Source organism: Crotalus tigris, unplaced genomic scaffold, assembly GCF_016545835.1.
Source record: "Crotalus tigris isolate CLP2741 ecotype Arizona unplaced genomic scaffold, ASM1654583v1 scf7180000024340.7048381, whole genome shotgun sequence".
NCBI lineage: Eukaryota > Metazoa > Chordata > Lepidosauria > Squamata > Viperidae > Crotalus > Crotalus tigris.
Genome location: NW_024100510.1, coordinates 2,068,568 through 2,087,657, shown reverse-complemented (window position 1 = coordinate 2,087,657; position 19,090 = coordinate 2,068,568). Strand labels below are relative to the sequence as shown.

At 40.9% G+C, this 19,090-nt stretch overlaps 1 protein-coding gene across 2 annotated transcripts in view; it reads right to left on the bottom strand.

The window, feature by feature from the left end:
- Positions 1-19,090, bottom strand: part of COL6A2 (collagen type VI alpha 2 chain) — a 63,549-nt gene that overhangs the window by 21,373 nt on the left and 23,086 nt on the right. For both annotated transcript variants that reach the window (XM_039326271.1, XM_039326270.1), the window contains exons 12-19: positions 17,236-17,298; positions 15,320-15,382; positions 14,503-14,592; positions 13,439-13,501; positions 9,093-9,155; positions 5,521-5,583; positions 4,642-4,704; positions 3,347-3,397 (exon numbers count right to left, since the gene is read on the bottom strand). In XM_039326271.1, coding sequence (XP_039182205.1) covers positions 3,347-3,397; positions 4,642-4,704; positions 5,521-5,583; positions 9,093-9,155; positions 13,439-13,501; positions 14,503-14,592; positions 15,320-15,382; positions 17,236-17,298 — 519 coding nt within the window. The remainder of the gene's footprint in view (positions 1-3,346; positions 3,398-4,641; positions 4,705-5,520; positions 5,584-9,092; positions 9,156-13,438; positions 13,502-14,502; positions 14,593-15,319; positions 15,383-17,235; positions 17,299-19,090) is intronic.

The window sequence follows — 19,090 nt, the reverse complement described above, 5'->3', positions numbered from 1 at the left end:
TGCTCTGTCTCATTTAGCTTTTTTAGAAATGTAAGCGCAGGGCTGCAGGACTCCTTGCTCATTTTCCCGTAAAAGCACCCACCACAACATCACTGGCATCAGCCTAAATGACGAAGGGAGGGTTGGGGTCTGGGTGTTTTAGCACCAGCTCTGCTGTGAACAAGCACTTAAACTTTTCAAATGCAGCCTGGCATTCCATAATCCATTTAAGTGGGTGGCTGGGTTTGAGTTTCCCCTTCCCTTTTGTCTTTAGCAGGTTGGTGATGGGAAGGGCTATCTGGGCAAAAGGGGATGCACTGGTGGTAAAAGTTCACAAATCCCAGGAAACTTTGTAGTTGTTTCAGGGTGTGGGGAGGAGCCCACTCCAGCACTGCCCACACCTTTTTGGGGTCCATCTCTATCCCCTTGTGGGAGATGTGGTAGCCTAGATAGTCGATTTTACCCTGGTAGAATTTGCATTTGGACAGCTTCGTATATATTTCAGCTGCTCAACTATCTTGACTACAGCTCTGATTAGTTTTACGTGTTTTGCCATGGTCTCGATATAGATTAAAATGTCATCCGGGTAAACTAACACTCTCTTCATGCAGAGTTTCATTTATTCATTTTCATTTATTAGCTGCATCAAAACAACAGGGGACCTGGGATTGGAAGGGGCAATTGAAAGCCATTTCCCACTCATCCCTTGCTTTGATCCTCACTTGGTAATACACCTCCCATAAATCCAACTTGGTGAAGACCCTTTCTTTTGGCCAAATGGGCCAGCATATCCTTCATGAGGGGGAGTGGGTAAACATTTTCCACACACACACAGCATTAAGCCTACAATAGTCAATGCATAGACGAAGGGACCCATCCTTCTTCTCCCAAAACAGTACTGGGCAGCCACCCTTAGTCTGGTGGGATGGATGAATCCACGGTTCAGGTTTTGTTTATTAAAGTCTGCAATTCCTCCAATTCCCTAGGGGTCATGAAATACCATTTAGGTTTGGGTAGTTTGAGTCCTGATACAATTTCTATGACACATTCAGTTGGCTGGTGGGGTGGGAGTATGTCTGACTCTTCTTACTGAAGATGTCCCATAACACCTATACTCCTTGGAGATCTGAGGGTCACCTTGGGGCCGATCTTTTGCAGCTACTCCCATCTCCCTTTTTGGTTTCGCCTGCTGCAGCTTTGGGGTAGGTTTTTGATGGCCCTTTTCCTCTCCCTCTTCACAGCTGGCAAGCTCGATTTTTAGCAGTTCTCTCCTCCAGTTCACACAGGAGTCCCATTTCTGCAGCCAAGACAGTCCTAACACAAGAGTCCTTTCCATTCCAGGGGCTACGATGAAGCTTAGGGTCTACATCTGTATGCCCATCCTCATCTCTATTGGTTCAGTAATAAATGTTGCTGCCCCCACCACTGAGCCATCCAGCTGGCAAAAAGCTATGAGCACTTTAAGCTGTTTCAGTCTCACATCCAGTTTCTTGATCAGGGCAGGCCTGACCAATAAAAATGACAATAAAGGTTATCTTATCTTATCTTATCTTATCTTATCTTATCTTATCTTATCTTATCTTACCATCCATCTGGTGCACCCTGAGTCTAGTAGGGCTACTAGGCTCCCTTTTTGCCCTGAGGATTGAACCACCAGTTCTATGGAAATGATCACTGGGTTGACCAGGCAACTTACCAAGGGATCATCATTGTAGTCTGATTCGCTTTCCACCAGGCTGCCCATCAGGTCAGTCGGAGTTCTCTTGCCCTCTTTGGGGGATGGGGTGAACTCTATGAGTTCTACTCCTTTCAGGGCACTTTCATGGGCTCACTGGGTTTTGGGCAGGACCCTGATTTGTTTTCTGGACTGGGTGTGCAGTTCAGCAGTCGGCAGCTCAGTGCCCCTCCTTCCCATACCTGAAGCAGCCGGTGGATCGGTGATGTGGGCTATGCTCACATGGCTCCGGTTTTGGGCCTCTTTCTTTTCAGGGGGAGATCTTTGTCATCCACCACTTAGCCAGTATCTGGATCAGGGCAGGTCAATTTCCACTTCCTCTGCTAGAACATACCAGCCATGGAGGTTGGAAATGCAGATGTTGTAGTCCTTGTCACTTTGCCCAGCTTGGAAGCATCTGATCAAGATGTCTTCTGCCAGTTGGGTTGTCCTCTCCCAGCCATCTGGATAGATCCAGCCCTCCAGGAGGGGGTTTTGAGGATGTTTCCCCCTCAGGCCTTGAACTTTTCCTGGTTACTGCCTTGAACTGACATCCTTTTCATGGTCCCCATGGTAGAGGCGATTTCCTCTCCAGGTTGACCACAACCATAGAGTTTAATGTCAGACTTAATGTCAGATCTTTAATGTCAGTCTTAATGTCAGACCTGCCCCAATCCGATCTCTTAGGGAAAAAAAGGCTTTGACTCCATTTGATTAAAGCTAGGGTTCTTTTACTAAGAGTATTGGTTGCAGTAAAGTCAAGTCAGTTCTCAAATCACTGTGCTTGCTGGATATGAAAATAAGGTGTAGGTTTGCCCCCATCCCATCCCTCTCCCTGTGACCAGTCCATTTCCAGCCAACCAGAGCTCGCCTTCTTCCGAGCCAGACAGAGTTGACAGAACCTATTATGGCTAAGAATGATCTGTCAGTGTTTTCTCTGTCAATGGACATTGGATCGAATGCATATGGCTTAAACACAATAAAAGTTTAAAGTATACAGTATGCTAATTGTTTATAAAACATTTTCTTAATTGCTCTTCCATAGAAGTATTAAATTTTTTGCATTTTTTAATAGATTTACATTTGAAATAATCCGTTGCAAAGATAATTCCCTCATCTATTTGCAAAAGAAAATCATTGTGAAACTGCTCAGTTAGAACATTATTTTCTGTTGTATGTTTTTAATCAATGCTTTGCTAATATTTTTCAGCTCATTTATTTTACTTGTCCATGATGTGAGCAAAAGAAATGGGAAGAGGCTACTCATTTCTTTAGAAAATATTGGGTGGCAGCAAGGAGGGGGGGAATGCTGTTTATTTTAGTAAGTGTTAAGAAATGGATAAGGGCTCGCTTGTGTTTTTCTATTTCACAATAAAAATGCCTCGCAAGGACATTGTTATTTCCATTTTAAATTTGGCAGCATTTCCTTAAACTGTCAGTCAACCACTCTCCTGCTTGGTTTCAGGATCATTCTAAGACGTTCAAAAGAGAAGGATTTGAATGTAAATGACTGCCTTCCCAGAGAAAGAGAGATTTTTAGTTTCTAAACCAGCCAGAAAACTGCTCTTCTTGGAAGGATTAAAAATGAACTTTTCTAATGGTGTTTTTCATATTAAGCAATTAATATAAATATGCCATGTCATAAAAACATACCCGGGGTCCCCTGGGACCAGGAACACTTAATCCAGGTCTTCCTCTATCACCCTATGATGAAAACAAGAAAATAAACACACAATTCAAACATTTCATATATGACTCCAGAAGTTTGCTTCTTACTAATCTGTATGACAATTTTGCTTAGCTCTTATTATTTATATATGACAATTATTTGTATGCCACTAACTCTAATGTCTCTGGACAGCTTACATGGAGTTATTATATCACAACATCCATAAAATCACCAATTCCATAAAATTTACACCAAGTTTTCTTTTATAATCAGAAAGAAAATTAGTACCATATATTTTATAGATGGTATACAACTCCATCAATAATCTCCATAATAGAGAAACCATACAATAATAAATAATGGAAATGCCAGGAAACAGAAGAAAAAATTACCAAAAGAGATAGACACTTTAAAAAAAAAAATCAAAATTACTGAAAAGATATGCATAGTACAATGCAGAAAACTTAAATTCAAAATGAAATCATAACATTTCTTACTAGGTGTAATTTCAAAAAACCTCAATAAGAAGTATAAAATCTAACCAGTTTTATGTTTATCAACATTAATATTTTAGAAATCATAATTAATATTGATATATTTTTTAATTTATTTATAAAAGGTACATTATCTACCTATCCTCACCAAAATTTATAAAAAACAATACAAAAGTCTGTTCATGACCACCATTAAAAAACAATTGGCTGGCCTTTTAATTTGTTTGTTTGTGTGTGTGTGTGTGTGTTTGTGCATGTGGGCATGTATGTGCGTTCACATGCATCTTTAAATCAGCACTAACGTCTGGCAACTGTCTGGAAAAGTCCCTGCAGGTTTTTTGGCAAGGTTTTTTGGAAGTGGTTTACTATTGTCACTGTCTCCTTCTTCCTAGGCTTCTCATTTCGAAGCCAGGAGAGAGTGATTGCCGCAAACCACTCAGATGATTTCAGGCCTAAGATAGAACTAGAATTCACAGTCTCCTGTTTCTACCCTCAATCATTATATCAAACTGACTTTCCTTTTAGGTTTAATAGGCCTTTAATGAGCAAGCGGTATAGAAGAACCCAATGTAGTTGGCTAGAAATACTGACTGAAAGATAATGAACAACTTACTAAGAATGCTATGAATCTGAATTTTCAAAAAAGACAGGCAGAATGACGAAGACATTCTTGACCATAGGCAGTCTTAAAATAAGGCTGTCTTTAGCTGATTTAATCAAGTTATAAATATTATAAAAATAACCAGAGCAAACCTAAGCCTGTTTCTGGTAGCTACAGGTCTTACCTTGGGTCCTTTAGGCCCCATGTCGCCCCTTTCACCTTCCCTCCCAGGATCTCCAGCTGAGCCCTGCAAACAGGAAGTGGGGAGAAATCAAAGAGATGGAATACAGAGATGAATGATCAGGTGTAGAATTTAGGATCCCATGATCAACATCCCTTCCTCCATTTACAAGGGGGTCTCTATATTAACTTTTTTCATATATAGCCAGTTGTTTTTCCTTCCATCTGCTCTCTGCCAATCCATGACAGGCAACAGAATTGAGATGAAGCCACTCCAGATTTTCAGGCACTGCTTCTTAGTACATTTAGAGACCACACTTTACTATACTGTAGTATCAAATCTCATGCTAAAATCCCTGGCCTAGCCATTGAACTTTTTTGTTTTTTTTTTCTGATCGTTTGCTATGTGCATCATTTTTTAAATGAAGAACTGCATTCCGTATTATAATATTTATTTGTCATGATTAAAAATTATACTCAAATCGTAAGTGAGAGAGAGAAATATACAGTACATTAACAAAAATTCAAAAAACACTTTTTCCCAAAGTTGAAATGCATATACAACACTTCATTTGAAGTGTTATTATTGTTTATTCTCTTGGGTCATTATGGACAATTCTAATAAATAACAAAATAAGAGTAATAGATTTTTGATCCTCCCAGAGATGGTGTGAACCATAGTAACACTGAGCTGGACAAATAGGGAGAACTGGACAAGTGAAATCTATAGTAAGAAGCAAAGAATAAGAGTTTTATTCTTGACTGAAATGGTTTGCACAGGGAAGAAAATGTATTATTTTCTTATTTTGCTGCTCCTTGGAAAGCAACAACATAGGGAGTAAGTTAATGGCTGTATCCCATAAATTTGCTTAGATAAACTTACAGGGTTTCCTTTTTCGCCCATAGGACCTGGTGGACCACGCTGGCCTGGTGGTCCTTGATCTCCCTGTGAAACAAAATGTGAGATGAACAGTCAGCGCTATCCCTCACTTCAGATTCTGTAGACATATAGAGGCTTACCTAGCGAGTAAGGCCATCTTAAGTCATAACATGTGGAAATGAGCCTATTTATTGTATTATATATAGGTAGTCCTTACAACCACAATGGAGCCCCACATTTCTGTTACTAAGAAAGACAGTTGTTAAGTGAGTTGTGTCCCATTTTACAACCTTTTTTGCCCCAGTGAATTTAAGTGAATCACTGCAGTTAAGTGAATCATGTGGTTGTTAAGTGAATCTAGATTTCCCCATTGACTTTGAATGTTGGAAACCAGTTGGAAGGTTACAAATAGTGATCGCCTGACCCCGGGATGGTGCAACTGTTGTAAATACAGGCCAGGTGTCAAGTGCCCAAATTTTGATCACATGACCATGGGCATGCTATAATGGTTATAAGTTGAAAACTGATCATAATTCATTGTTTTCTGTGCTGCTGTAATTTTGAATGGCCACTAAATGAATGGTTCTAAGTCAAGGCCTACTTATATTAGAATATCACAGAAATATTTTGCTTATATATTATCAACCTTGTTTTAGCTATAACTGATTTCACAGTACAAACCTATCAAACCTGAACTCATTCAACCATATGGTGACAAGCAACTGTCAATCCTTATAAAATTAATTTAATGATTATTGCAAAACAAGGAAACAGAAATATTTATTGTTCATCAGAATTCAATTTTCCTGCTCTATTATACTTCAAACTTTGGGTTGCACCAAAGACTTAGAATCTCATGCTGCAGAAGTGGCCCAAAAAAATTTCACTGCAACAACAAATAAGGAGGAACAATTTCTATTAGATACCTTTGCAGTCTTTAGATTATATTTCCTTAAATGCACTGTAAAAGATGTGTTCTTGATTATGAGGTTCCTTAATCATATGGAATAGATATATAGATATATATCATAATGATGTATATTGTTTCTTTTAAATTCTCTTTAACTGTAAGCCACCTAGAGTCATGGGGCCTCAAAATTGAAATATTAAACATTAATACAGTTGGAAAGGAGTCTCTGTCTCAGAAAGTTGTATGGACAAGGAGGCATGACTTTGGAGGTGAAACCCAACCAAAGTAAAGAAACTATTGAGGACAATTTTTAGAACACAAAAGCTATCCAGACAATTAAAAATTAAAAGTTATCCAGATAATTTTTAGAGGACAAAAGTTATCAAGAGAAACCTCCAGAGTTCTGTTTCCCATCAATTCTATTAAGTAATATAATTAACAGCGGGACTGGACTTCTTGTTCCCCTTCCCCTACCTTACCATCTTTCTTTTCTTTTGTCAGGAATGGCACATCACAGTTGCTTTAATTTAACATAATAAAGTGCCATTTTGCCAGGATATTTTAAATTGTTAATAAGGTAAAATATTTGGGGGTGATGTTATCTGTTTCTAATGCAAAACTATTTAAAAATAACTATGAAAGGTTGTGGGTTAGGGTACAGAAAGACTTGAAGAATTGGGAGAAGTTGCAATTATCCCTCATGGGAAGAATTGCAGTGATAAAAATGAATATTCTACCCAAGTTTCTCTTTTTGTTTCAAATGTTACCGATTTTGAAGAATGAGATTAATCTAAGTGAATGGCAGAAAGGCCTTAATAAATTCATTTGGGCAGGGAAAAAACCAAGGGTTAAGTTTAAAATTATGCAAGACTTCTGTGAGAGGGGTGGACTCAAGGTACCGAATTTGAAATTATACTATGATGCGGTGGTTCTAACACTAATTAGTGATTGGGTAAATTTGACAAATCCTGAGATACTCCATCTAGAGGGATGGGATTTACTTTTTGGGTGGCATGCCTATTTAATATTTAATAAAAAAATGGATTGGGTCTTTAAAGCTCATATTTTAAGAATTTCTTTACTTAGGATTTGGAGAAAATATTATAAAAGTGATTTTAAAGTACCATTGTGGGCTATACCTTGGCATGCGATAGAAGGAATAAAAAGAGGTGCTAAAATGGATATGGTGTCTTATAGACAGCTACTTAGATGGGATGGACTAAACTGGCAGTTTAAATCACGGGAAGAGTTAGCACAAGAAAATATTATTTATTCTTGGTTCCAATATAGGCAACTAGTAGATAGATGGAAGGTGGATTGTAAGGTGGGTTTTCTTAGAGAAGATGAAAATCTTATTAAGCAAGTGAAGGATCAAAGACAAACCCACATTAAGAGGATTTATGGGGTTTTAGTTGAATTGGATTCAGAAACGGAACTAATTAAAGATTGTATGATCAGATGGGCGCAGAATTTTGGTGAGCCAGTTCCATTGGATACCTGGGAAACCATCTGGGTGAGAAATGTCAAATTTACACAAGCACAGAACTTAAGGGAGAATTTTTATAAAATGTTTTATAGATGGCACCTTGATCCACAAAAAATGTCTCTTATGTACCCTGACTTACAACCTAAATGTTGGAGATGTGGTTGTATGGACGCTACTTATTATCATATTTGGTGGTCGTGCAGAGAGATAAAAGCATTTTGGATTAAGATATGGTGGAATATCCAGAGAATTTTTAGAAGGAGGGTAAAATTTACTCCGCAATTATTTTTGTTGGGTATAGTTACTGATTGTGATACAAAGGAGGTTATATTGATGTTAAATTTGATTACAGCCGCAAGGCTGTTAGTAGGGCAATATTGGAAGAAGGAATCTTTGCCTACTTTGCAAGAGTGGTTTCTTAAAGTGTCTTATTTGGCGGAAATGGCAAAGATTTCGGCTTTTTTAAAGCAACAAACGCAAGAGAAATTTCTTGCTGTTTGGGATAAGTGGATAAAATTTATACAATTTAAACTGGATATAAAAAAATATTATATAGCCTTTTCATAATTTTTATTTTTATATATATACATATATATTTTAATGTTATATTTTCCTTTTTTTATAAATATAATTTTTTAATTGTTTTTTAATTAAGCCTATATTCTGCTCTGGGAAGCTCAGGGGGGAAAGGGGGGGTGTTTGGGTGGGGGTTGGGGAAGGGGGGTTTTGTTGTGTAATGTTTAGTTTTTTCTTTGTATATGTTGTTTTTTGTTTTTGTATTGTTTTGTTTTTTTTGTAAAACTTATAAAACTTTTTAATAAAAATAATAATAATAAAAAAAAAGTTATCAAGAGAAACCTCCAGAGTTCTGTTTCCCATCAATTCTATTAAGTAATATAATTAACAGCGGGACTGGACTTCTTGTTCCCCTTCCGCTACCTTACCATCTTTCTTTTCTTTTGTCAGGAATGGCACATCACAGTTGCTTTAATTTAACATAATAAAGTGCCATTTTGCCAGGATATTTTAGCAGTCTCACAAATTCTAGTAGTATATGTAAACGAATAATATGTAAATATCCATAATAATAGGGAAACATTTTTCAATCTATTTTTAAAGTAGTGGCTAAAGAAGTCTAAATGGGAGGGGCATTTACTGATATTTATGATTCTATCATACATTTCTTCCTTTCTCTCCAACTTCTCCTGGTAGACCCCTTTGTCCCTCAGAACCAGGATCTCCCTATGAATAAAGAAATAGTTCATATTAGTTATAGCTTTCAACTTTATTCTAGCTTACTATGCCTAATAATTGAGAGAAAACTCCAGCAAGACATCCATACAACCATACATTTAATATTTAAACCAAGATTTAAGATAAACATTGGGGACCTGGATTAATATTCCACTACTTTCTTATTGATCTCTAAATCTGTTTATTGCCCCAAAACAAGTAAACATAATTAAAGATAAAGTCAAAGGCCTAAAAAGGGCTTACAAACAACAACAACAACAACAACAACAATAAAGTTGGAAGGTACCTTGGAGGTCATCTAGTCCAATCTCCTGCTCAGGCAGGAAATCCTATACCACGGATCGGCAACCTGCGGCACCGGAGTCGCATGCGGCTCTTTGAGCCATCTCCTGCAGGTAGGAGAGCCTCCTCCGCTATTTGCAGAGAGAAAGGCAGAGACAGAGAGGCACTTGCACTTCCCTTCTCTCTCTCTCTCTCTCTCCTCCTGATTGGCCCTGCACCCGGGTCCCTGCCCCCTGGGAGAAGCGCGGGCCAGGAAGTCTCTTTCCTGGGCTGGCTCAGTCCGAGGCGCATGTGGCCGGGGAGCCATGTGGGGAAGCCCCAGGATCCCTGCTGGGAGCGGCTGGCCAGGAGCGGCCCGCTGGAGTCTCCGCTGAGCAGGCCAGCCCTCCCACAAGCCACGGCCCCGAGGGAGAGCAGCCCCTGCGATCCTCAGCCGGTGCGAACATTGGCCCTGCTGGCCGGGAAGGCACACCAGAGTTCCAGCTGCCAGGAAGGAAGAGGGAGATGCAGCAATGGCAGGAGAGGAGAGCCTCCTCCAAGGGCCCGGTGCTGGCTTCCTTGTCCTCCTCCCCTTCTTCCTCCTGCCGCCCCTGGGCGGTTCAGGCATGCGCCAGGGCAAGGGGGCAGCCGGGCTGGCGGAGGGGCTGGCAGGGGCCAGTCAGGCAAAGCAACTGCAGCATTGCAGCCAGGGCCAGCGGGCTGCACAGCACTAGCCCCCGTAGCAGCCTGCCATGACTACATCAGATGGGCGGAAGGCGAGCCCAGGCAGTGTGGAGTCCTGGCCAGGGTGGCGGAGGCTTCCTCACCCTCCTCCTCCCCTTCTACCTCCTGCTGCCCTGTAGGTGGCAGCCCCGGTGGGGCCGGTGGAGGCATAGCTCCCTGGGCTGTCCCTGGGCTGTCCCTGGGCAGCCGAGCCAGCCACGCGTCTCTCTGAACTGGTCCTGGCGGCAGTCCTGGCTGGGGCGGCAGCTGGTAGGGGCATCACTCCCTGGGCCATCCCCGGGCCACTCCCTGGCAGTCGAGCCAGCCACACGTCTCCTCAAGCAGCTCCCTGCTGCCTCCTGCCCCCTCCCCTCCCCTCCTGTTTGGTGCCGTTTGCCTTTCATTTTCTCTCTCTCTCTCCTCACATGGAGAGAGAGAGAGGGAGAGGGAGAGGGAGAGGGAAAGGAAAGAGAGAAGGAGAGAGAGGAAAGAGAGGAAAGAAGAGAGAGAGGAAATAGAGAGGGAGAGGGAGAGAGGAGAGAAAAAGAGAGAGAGGAAAAAGAGAAAGAGAGAGAGAGGAAAGAGAGAAAGAGAGAGAGAGGAAAGAGAAAGAGAGAGAAAGGGAGAGGGGGAGAGGAAAGAGAGAGGAGCAAGAAAGAGGGAGAGAGGAAAGAGAGAGAGGAAAAAGAAAGAGAGGGAGAGGAAAAAGAGGGGGGAGAGGAAAGAAAGAAAGAGAGAGGGAGAGGAAAGAGAGAGGGAGAGAGACAGAGGAAAGAGAGGAAGAGGAAAGAGAGAGAGGGAGAGAGAGGAAAGAGAAAGAGAGGGAGAGGGAGAGAGCGGAAAGAGAGAAAGAAAGGGAGAGGAAAGAGAGAGGGAGAGATAGAGAAAGAGAGAGAGGAAAGAGACAGAGAGGAAAGATAGAGAGGGAGAGAGAGGAAAGAGATAGAAGAAAGAGAAAGAGAGATAGAGGAAAGAGAGAGAGAGGGAGAGGAACGAGAAAGAGAGAGAAAGGAAAGAGAGAGAGAGGAAGCGCAAGTGCCTCTCTCTCTCTCTCTCTCTCTCTCTCTCTCACACACACACAAACACACACACACACACACAAAGACAGAGAGAGAGTGGGAGAAGAGGATTGGCAGACCAAGGGCAGAAAGAGGGAGAGTGAGTGAGGGAGGGAGGGCGACACACACACACACACACACACACACACACACACACACAGACCCTTTTGACTTCTAAAATGAAGATAACATTGCATATATCCTTTTTTACCGTTATCTTTTACCTAAAAGGATATATGCAGTGTCATCTTCATTTTAGATATCAAAAGAGTTTTCCGGCTTCCAGTGTTCCTAATGAACCAATCATTTCCTTAACCTTTTTCTTGTTTTTTACATGTTGAAAGAAGCTTTTTTTGTTATTTTTGACTTTTGTTGCAAGCCACAGTTCATTTTGAGCCTTAGCTTTCCTCACTTCATCTTTGCAGGCTCGGGCTATTTGCTGATATTCTGACTTAGTTATGTGCCCCTCCTTCCACTTTTTATATTTGTCCTTTTTGTCTTTCAATTTATCAGAAAGTTCTTTATGCAGCCATGCTGGTTTCTTTTGAGAGCTGTTATTTTTCTTCTTAGTTGGTATTGTGCTAGACTGGGCTTTTATAATCTCACTTTTCAAAATTTTCTAAGCTTCTTGAGTTGTTTTCCTCTTGAAGATTCTCACCCATGGAATCCTTCCCAAGCTCTCTAAGTTTGTTGAAATTAGCTCTCTTAAAGTCCAAGACTCTAGTTTGACTGTGTTCTATTGCTTGTGCTTGCATAATGCTGAATTGCAATATTGCATGATCACTCCCCCACAAGGTTCCTGTGGTTTCAACACCTTCTATCATTTCATCTCTGTTAGTGAGAATTAAGTCCAATATGGCTGATCCCCTAGTTCCCTTCTCTACTTTTTGGGAGACAAAGTTGTCTGCTAGGTTTGAGTCAATTGATATATTTAAATCTTTCAGAAGATATAATGGGCCTTGTCAAAAACAGATGCCACAGTGGGCATGGTCAAATATAAAATGCTAATTTGCCAGAAGGAGAGAGATTCTACCTTTCTCCTGTCCCCCATTGGCTTTTCCTTATCTATCCTTCTCAGCTTGCTTCGCTGATTAGCTGCCACCATGCTGCATCCTTATTTTCAAAGAATGCTCATGGAACTCAGATAATTCTGGAGGCTGGAACTTTGCTTTGCAGAATGTCACTTTCCCAATATTATTGTGTTAAACTTTAAAAGTCAAATCAGGCAGGCAAGCTGCCATGAAATACAATGGTGAACTGAATGAAGTCTATAAGCACCATGTTAAGAACTCCAGCTAAGTAATAAAATTCACCAACATGTCCTGGAAAATTAATAAAGGCAAAAGAACCTCATAAGTAACAGCTCCCTTTATCTTCCTGGAGTCCCAGATGGAGTCCCAGCAAGGACTGAGAATCAAGCAAGTCTCTTTAGGAAGTAAGAAAAAACTTTCCTCAGACATACTTTTGTTCTTTTTTATAGCTTATTCATTTCCACTAGAAATCTACATGTATCATTCCTTTTCCCAAGAGATTTTTGTAAGCACAAGGGTTGAACAACAATCTCTGTTGTTTTGGACACTTAGTGATACTGTGTTTCCCCGAAAATAAGACCTGGTCTCTTTTTTTTCCTCCAAAAGAGGCACCAGGTCTTATTTTTGGAGGGTGTCTTTTTTATGGTCTCACCTCGCGGCAGCGGCACCAACAGCCCCACACAGTGGCTCACTTCTTCTTCTGCTGCTTGCCACTGCTTGTGTGTGTTGCCTCCGGCCTCCATTTTGGCATCAGGGGCCTTCAGGCGCCACATGCCTCAATCCGGAGCTTGGTTCTCAGCTGCAGAGGCCTTTCAAGAAGGCCTCTGATGGCGAAATGGAGGTTGGGGGGGGGGCATTGTGTGCATCAATCTGGAGCTCCATTCTCAGCTGCAGAGACATTTCCTGCAGGCCTCTAATAGTGAAATGGAGGCTGGGGGTGACGCATGTGTACAAGTGGTGGCAAGTGGCCGCAGAAGAAGTGGGCCAGCAAGGTGAGGCAAATGTTGGGGCATGGGAGGCCTGGCTGCAATGGTAAATGGTTGTGGGATGTGTGAGGTAGCTTCACCCCCCCCACCCCCGCCCTAGCTTGAATTAGGGCTTACATTTAGGGTAGGGCTTATATTAGGCCCACCCCCCAAAATCAAGCTAGGGTTTATTTTCAGGGTAGATCTTATTTTTGGGGAAACACAGTACTTACTTTCTCCCCCTTGGATCCTTGATTTCCAGGTTTTCCTATGTCTCCAGGATCACCACGACGACCCTGAGCAAAATAGAGTAAAAAAAATTTTTTAAATCAAATGTGGATTACTTCACTGAAATGCTAAACAGCCACACAAAGAATACTTACTCTATTTTAAGCCATGAAGATACTACCAGGAAAAGAAGGCCAAATAAAATCATTTGATTATCAATGAACTAGAGCAAAATTCAGACCTTTCAAGATTAAAATTTCTGCATTTAATATAGCCTTTGATGGATTGGTTTTCACATAGGAAGAAGACAGTATATTTATTTTAAAATTAAAACAATTCTTATTTGTTTCTTCTGTGCATTTCATCCACTAATATGTGCCAAGGAGAGACATTTAATTAAAATTTAAATATTAAGGCAGAAAATTAAGGATCACTATAGTACATTTTTACATGATGACATTTGAATGTGATAAAAAGAAAGAAATTGGAATCTCCAAATCTTCATATAATGATTGATACAATGAATTGTTTCACGAGGAATTATATAAAGAAAATCTACTCCAAAATTCTGGCACCTGCATCTAGATCAGTGGTTCTCAACCTGTGGGTCAGGACCCCATTTGGGGTCGAACTACCATTTCACAGGGGTCGCCAAACAACGCAGCCCGCCATTTTTTCCCCCTTTTCCTTAGCTGTGCTACTCCTTTTTATTCTATTGGCTTTTGAAAGCCAATAGAATAGACTCTCTTGAATAGAGTCTAATTCTATTGGCTTTCAAAAGCCAATAGGAATTGTCCAGGCTGTCTCTGCCCTGCTGAGCCCGCCAAAAGTCCCATTCTGCAAACAGTGCTGCACCAGTTGAGTAGTCCTCGACTTATGACCGGTTGAGTAGTCCTCGACTTATGACCGGTTGGGGGGTCACGGCATTAAAAAGGTTGAGAACCACTGATCTAGATACTGCATGCAGCTCTGAAGTACTGCCCTTCTGGGTGTCTTTTAAGACTTGTAATGCAACCTGTCTTTGAAAAGCACAGAAAAAAGCAAAGCTAGAAAGCATCAACGGTCTTACAGCTTCTCCTTTTGGTCCCCCAAGTCCTTTGGTGCCTGGACTTCCCTTGAGGCCAGGAAGACCAGGTTCTCCTTTGTATCCTTTTGGTCCCTTTGAAAATAAAAGAAAAACAATAGAAACAAAACCCATTAGAAAAGGCTTTCAGACAACAAAAGGTACTGTTCCAAAGAATTATCTGATTTGATCACACTGAACCACACTTCCAAATGTTAGGTTTTTGCAAATTTGTTTCCTTTCTCTTGTAATACAAATCAGTAATCAATTATCATTAGGATGAGGGACCAAATTTTAAGGGGTCTATCTGGATTTCTTTAGCCAGTTTTTTTCTTTTTTTTCTTTTTAGTCCTGCTAAATACAGTTCTGAAAATAGTGGGTAGGAAGAAAAAAATCTCTCCAAGAAAAGCGTTGCTTGAAAACGCTTACCTTCAGACCATCTGCTTACAGATAGTTTCAGGCACAATGTTAGAGAGTTCAATCAATAGCCTGGATTGTGAAATTTGTACTGGAGGGAGCACAAATGTTGCGGAAAACCTTGGATTTTTTAGTTTGGAAAGCACATACTCTCTTAGATACTTTTATCTTAATCATACTTCCAACAAGTAGTTGTCCCCAAATACAAATATAAATAAATGCTCCCCTTAACATTTGGGGGTTTACTAGAGGAGTTTAGTTTAAGTTTAGCTCAGTCTAACCAAAGTTCCTATTTTCCTAATTTTTTATAGTTGCTGTAAAAGAAACAGATACATCATATCTGTACATTTTGAAGTCTGAAGTTCAAGGAATTAAATTATTTCAGAAAAGTCACAGGGTTACACACAGAGCTTCCGGGTTCTCCAATGGGACCAGGTGGTCCATGTTTGCCAGGCCAGCCAGGATCTCCCTGAAACAAGATGTAGTAAACAATGCATGTAAGTTACAATTTAATTATAGTTGTTACAGTTACAGCTGTTAGAGTTATCATTGTTTTAGTTACATATGCATGCATGCATATACATATACTAGAATCAGAATGAAATTAGTCCAGATCAGACTATGTTATGGTCACACCCAGCAGAAGGATGTATGGTGGAAGCTGAGAAGGAGATTGAAAGTGTGGAGAGAAGGGAAGTTGAGCCAGAAATTAGATGGAAGAGAGGAGCAGAAGAGGCATGGGACATGGGACAGACCAGATTCAGAGATCCAGATGCAGGCAAAGGAGCGCCAACTGGGAAGAGCTGGTGAGGAAAGGGGCAACTGGCAAGGAATTCGGATCAACCAGGCTAGGATTTCTCTTCCATATTCAGATACTGGAAAACTTAATTTTGTACAATAAAACATTCTCTGATAGGAAAAAAAATCAACCATACTTTGTGCCTTGGTCCATGCCACCCTCAAGGAATTCATTACAGATGCTTAGTGAAGGTCTGTTTTATTTCTCTTGCCCATTTCCTAAGCATCCAGAAGCATCTAAAGCAGCTTTTCCCAATTTCTAGTCATGCAAGCTTTAGATTAGGCCCTCCTAAAACAAGTTGCATCCCATTCTGATAGTCATGGAAGAGCTATAAATAAATGACTCATTTTAAATGTAATTTAATAGTAGTGATTGTATTGGGGAGGAGGAATTCAGTGTCTTTTCTCCTTTTAAATCATCCCCCACTGTCAGGTCTGCCATCTTTGCTGGCATCCTGCCATAAAATGCGGGGAGGGGAGGAGATTGGGGAAATAAGGAGTAGGAAGAAGGAGGAAGAGGAAGAATGGCAAGAACCAGAGGTGCCGATCTGGAATGAACCAGCTGATCAAGGATGAAGCATGAGAACAGAATGCGAAACCCCACCAAAGAGGTGCCAAACCTCAAAGTCATTCCCAAAACAGCTAAAGTGAATACTATTAGACACTGATGGATAGTCAAGGGGGAAATGCCAGGGAAGTGGGAAAACTGCAGGCTCTGAGCAGGAATATTCAAATCCAGCTTTGCTTATGCTGTAATTGCTTGACTTTAATAAAAGTGAACCTTTCACTTCAACCACAGAGTTGAGGGTCTTTCTTTCCTAAATGTTCATGTTGGGACAAGCTTAACATTAAGCTGGATTTGAATTCCCAAGTAACAGCTCACCCATGGGAAAAATTAGCAACTGAGAAATGGAAAGTGACACGCAAGAAAAAGGTTCTCTAAATGACTCTTATTTCTCTTCCTACAGACAACAGCATCTTCCTTACCTTAATTTTCAGAATTTCTAGCTCCCTTTACAAATCAAAACTCATCATAAGATTTGTTTCGTTATAAAGGTAAAATCAATTGAACAGAGCAAACTTGCAATTACTTTGTGACACTGCAGAGAAGCTGCCTGTCTTCTCACTAGGCTTGCCCTCTGAAGGTGCTCTGCAATCAAAGAAAAGGGCAGGGCTCCTTTAAGAGGCTGCAAACAGACCATTGGTATTCCCACACTTTGAGATGCACCTTTTGGAGGTCCATTCCAAATCTTAGCAAAGCCCTAGAATTCCCTGAGTGAAGAGCAACTTAATTTTGTTTTCCTACTTTGCAACCCAAGTTCTAAAAAAATCTGTTTTAAAAAACAAATATCTACTATGCTCATTTCCTTTTACTATCCTTTTTCTAAACTAAATACCTTGAGAAACTTTCTCAGTTTCTCAACAGAGAAATCAGCCTGATTAATGTACTGTTTTCATTTGAATTTACTCTTCCTGACTATGTCATGCTGCCTTTAATCTCTGCCAGTATGGAATGGTACAGACCTTTATCCCTTCATCTCCTGGTGGACCTTGATCACCAGGGCTTCCTGGGTAGCCATCAGGACCCTAAAAGAAAGAACGGGGGAGAGGGGGAAGGACTTAGTCAGAAGTCACTTTATTTAGAAAAGTACAATGTAAATAATAGAAAAAGTGTTGTGACTGTAGATATAATAATGGTGAAAACATCTCATGATATCCATTCTGATGCTTATTTTTTTCCATGTCTTAAATAGATGGCATTTTAGAAATGCATCTGAGAGAATTCAGATAAGATCTAAATGGAATTATTAGGTAGCAGTATATTAGAAAGAAATGTAAAAAAAACCTCTGTACAGATATTTAGAGGCAGATTTCATTCTTCTCACAACTTTATATGGTGCAAATCTGGGATGCTGAGGAAAGAATCCAGTATAGTAGTAACCGTGGTGGCTTTGCTCAATATCAATTCTTCCAAAAACCAAAACTATGTTAAATTTTTCACTTTCCAAAGTAAATGTAAGGACCCACTTCAGCCCCACATTTTAAGAAAGCAGAACTCTTGGAAACAATTTCTTCGAACAAGAACTTTTATTAAGGGTAGTTGATAGCAGGCATAATAGATAGGATTTGAGGGATTCCTTACAGATCGATACTTTAAAGTGTCCCCAAGCAAATCCCACCCCACAGTTCATCCAGACGGTTCAAAACTGGCCAATAATGCTTCCAAGTTTTTGTGATCTGACCAGACCTGAAAAGGGATGTTATTCTCATCAAGGAAATGGCACCACATAAGTAATGACCATCTCATAGTGTATGCATCCTTTTCCCACAAAGCCCAGCACTGTTCCGTCTCAGTGAGTTTTCTGGACGTTTACGCGCACAGTTGCAATACCCCTTCATCGTTTTCTTGTAATAGTACAGCCTTCACCGCCACATCGCTTGCGTCTGCCTGTATAACGAAGGGTTTTTCCGAGTCTGGGTGTCTCAGTATGGGTTTGGTGGAAAAGAGTCTCTTTAGCCACTCGAACGACGCTTGGCATTCCATTGTCCATTTCAGTGGCTGGCTGGGTTTCACTGAGGATTCTCCCTTCATTTTTAGTAGGTTCGTGAGGGGCAGGGCTATTTGAGCGAATGAAGGGATGAACTGGCGATAAAAGTTTGTGAAACCCAGGAAACTTTGCATTTGCTTCCTGGTGCGAGATGGTGCCCATTCTAGTACTTCTTGGGGTCCATTTCAATGCCCTATGGGGAGATGCGATAACCCAGGTAGTCTATTTTTTCCTGGTGGAATTTGCATTTTGATAGTTTGGCTTATAGGTGGGCAGCTCACAGTTTCTTTAAAACCACTCTGACTAGGTTGACATGCTCCTCTTTGGACTCAGTGGAGATAAGGATGTTGTCTAGATAAACTAGGACCCCATTAAATAGGTGGTCCCTTAGTACCTCGTTGATTAATTGGATAAATACTGCAGGGGCCCCTTGTAGTACAAACGGCAAAACTTTGAATTGGTAGCATCCCATTGGGCAATTAAATGTGGTTTTCCATTCGTCCCCTTTCTTAATCCTAACATGGTAATCCCCTTAGGTCTAGTTTGGTGAAAATTCTTCCTTTCGATAGGTGAGATAACATGTCCTTCATGAGGGGTAGGGGATATAGGTTACTTTCACTGATTGCTTTCTCGATCTCTTTTCCCACTCGTCTTTCTTGCTAACGTCCATCGACCACCGAGGTTTGTGGTCACGCGTTTCCACCACTTCTTCTTCTAAGGAGTATGACGTCTTGGATCCTGACAGCTGGCAAGGTTCCTGCCAGAGGGAGGGCTCCCCTTTCACAGTGGTTTCTTCCTTCCCCGCCCCATCATCTGACATTGTAGATTTT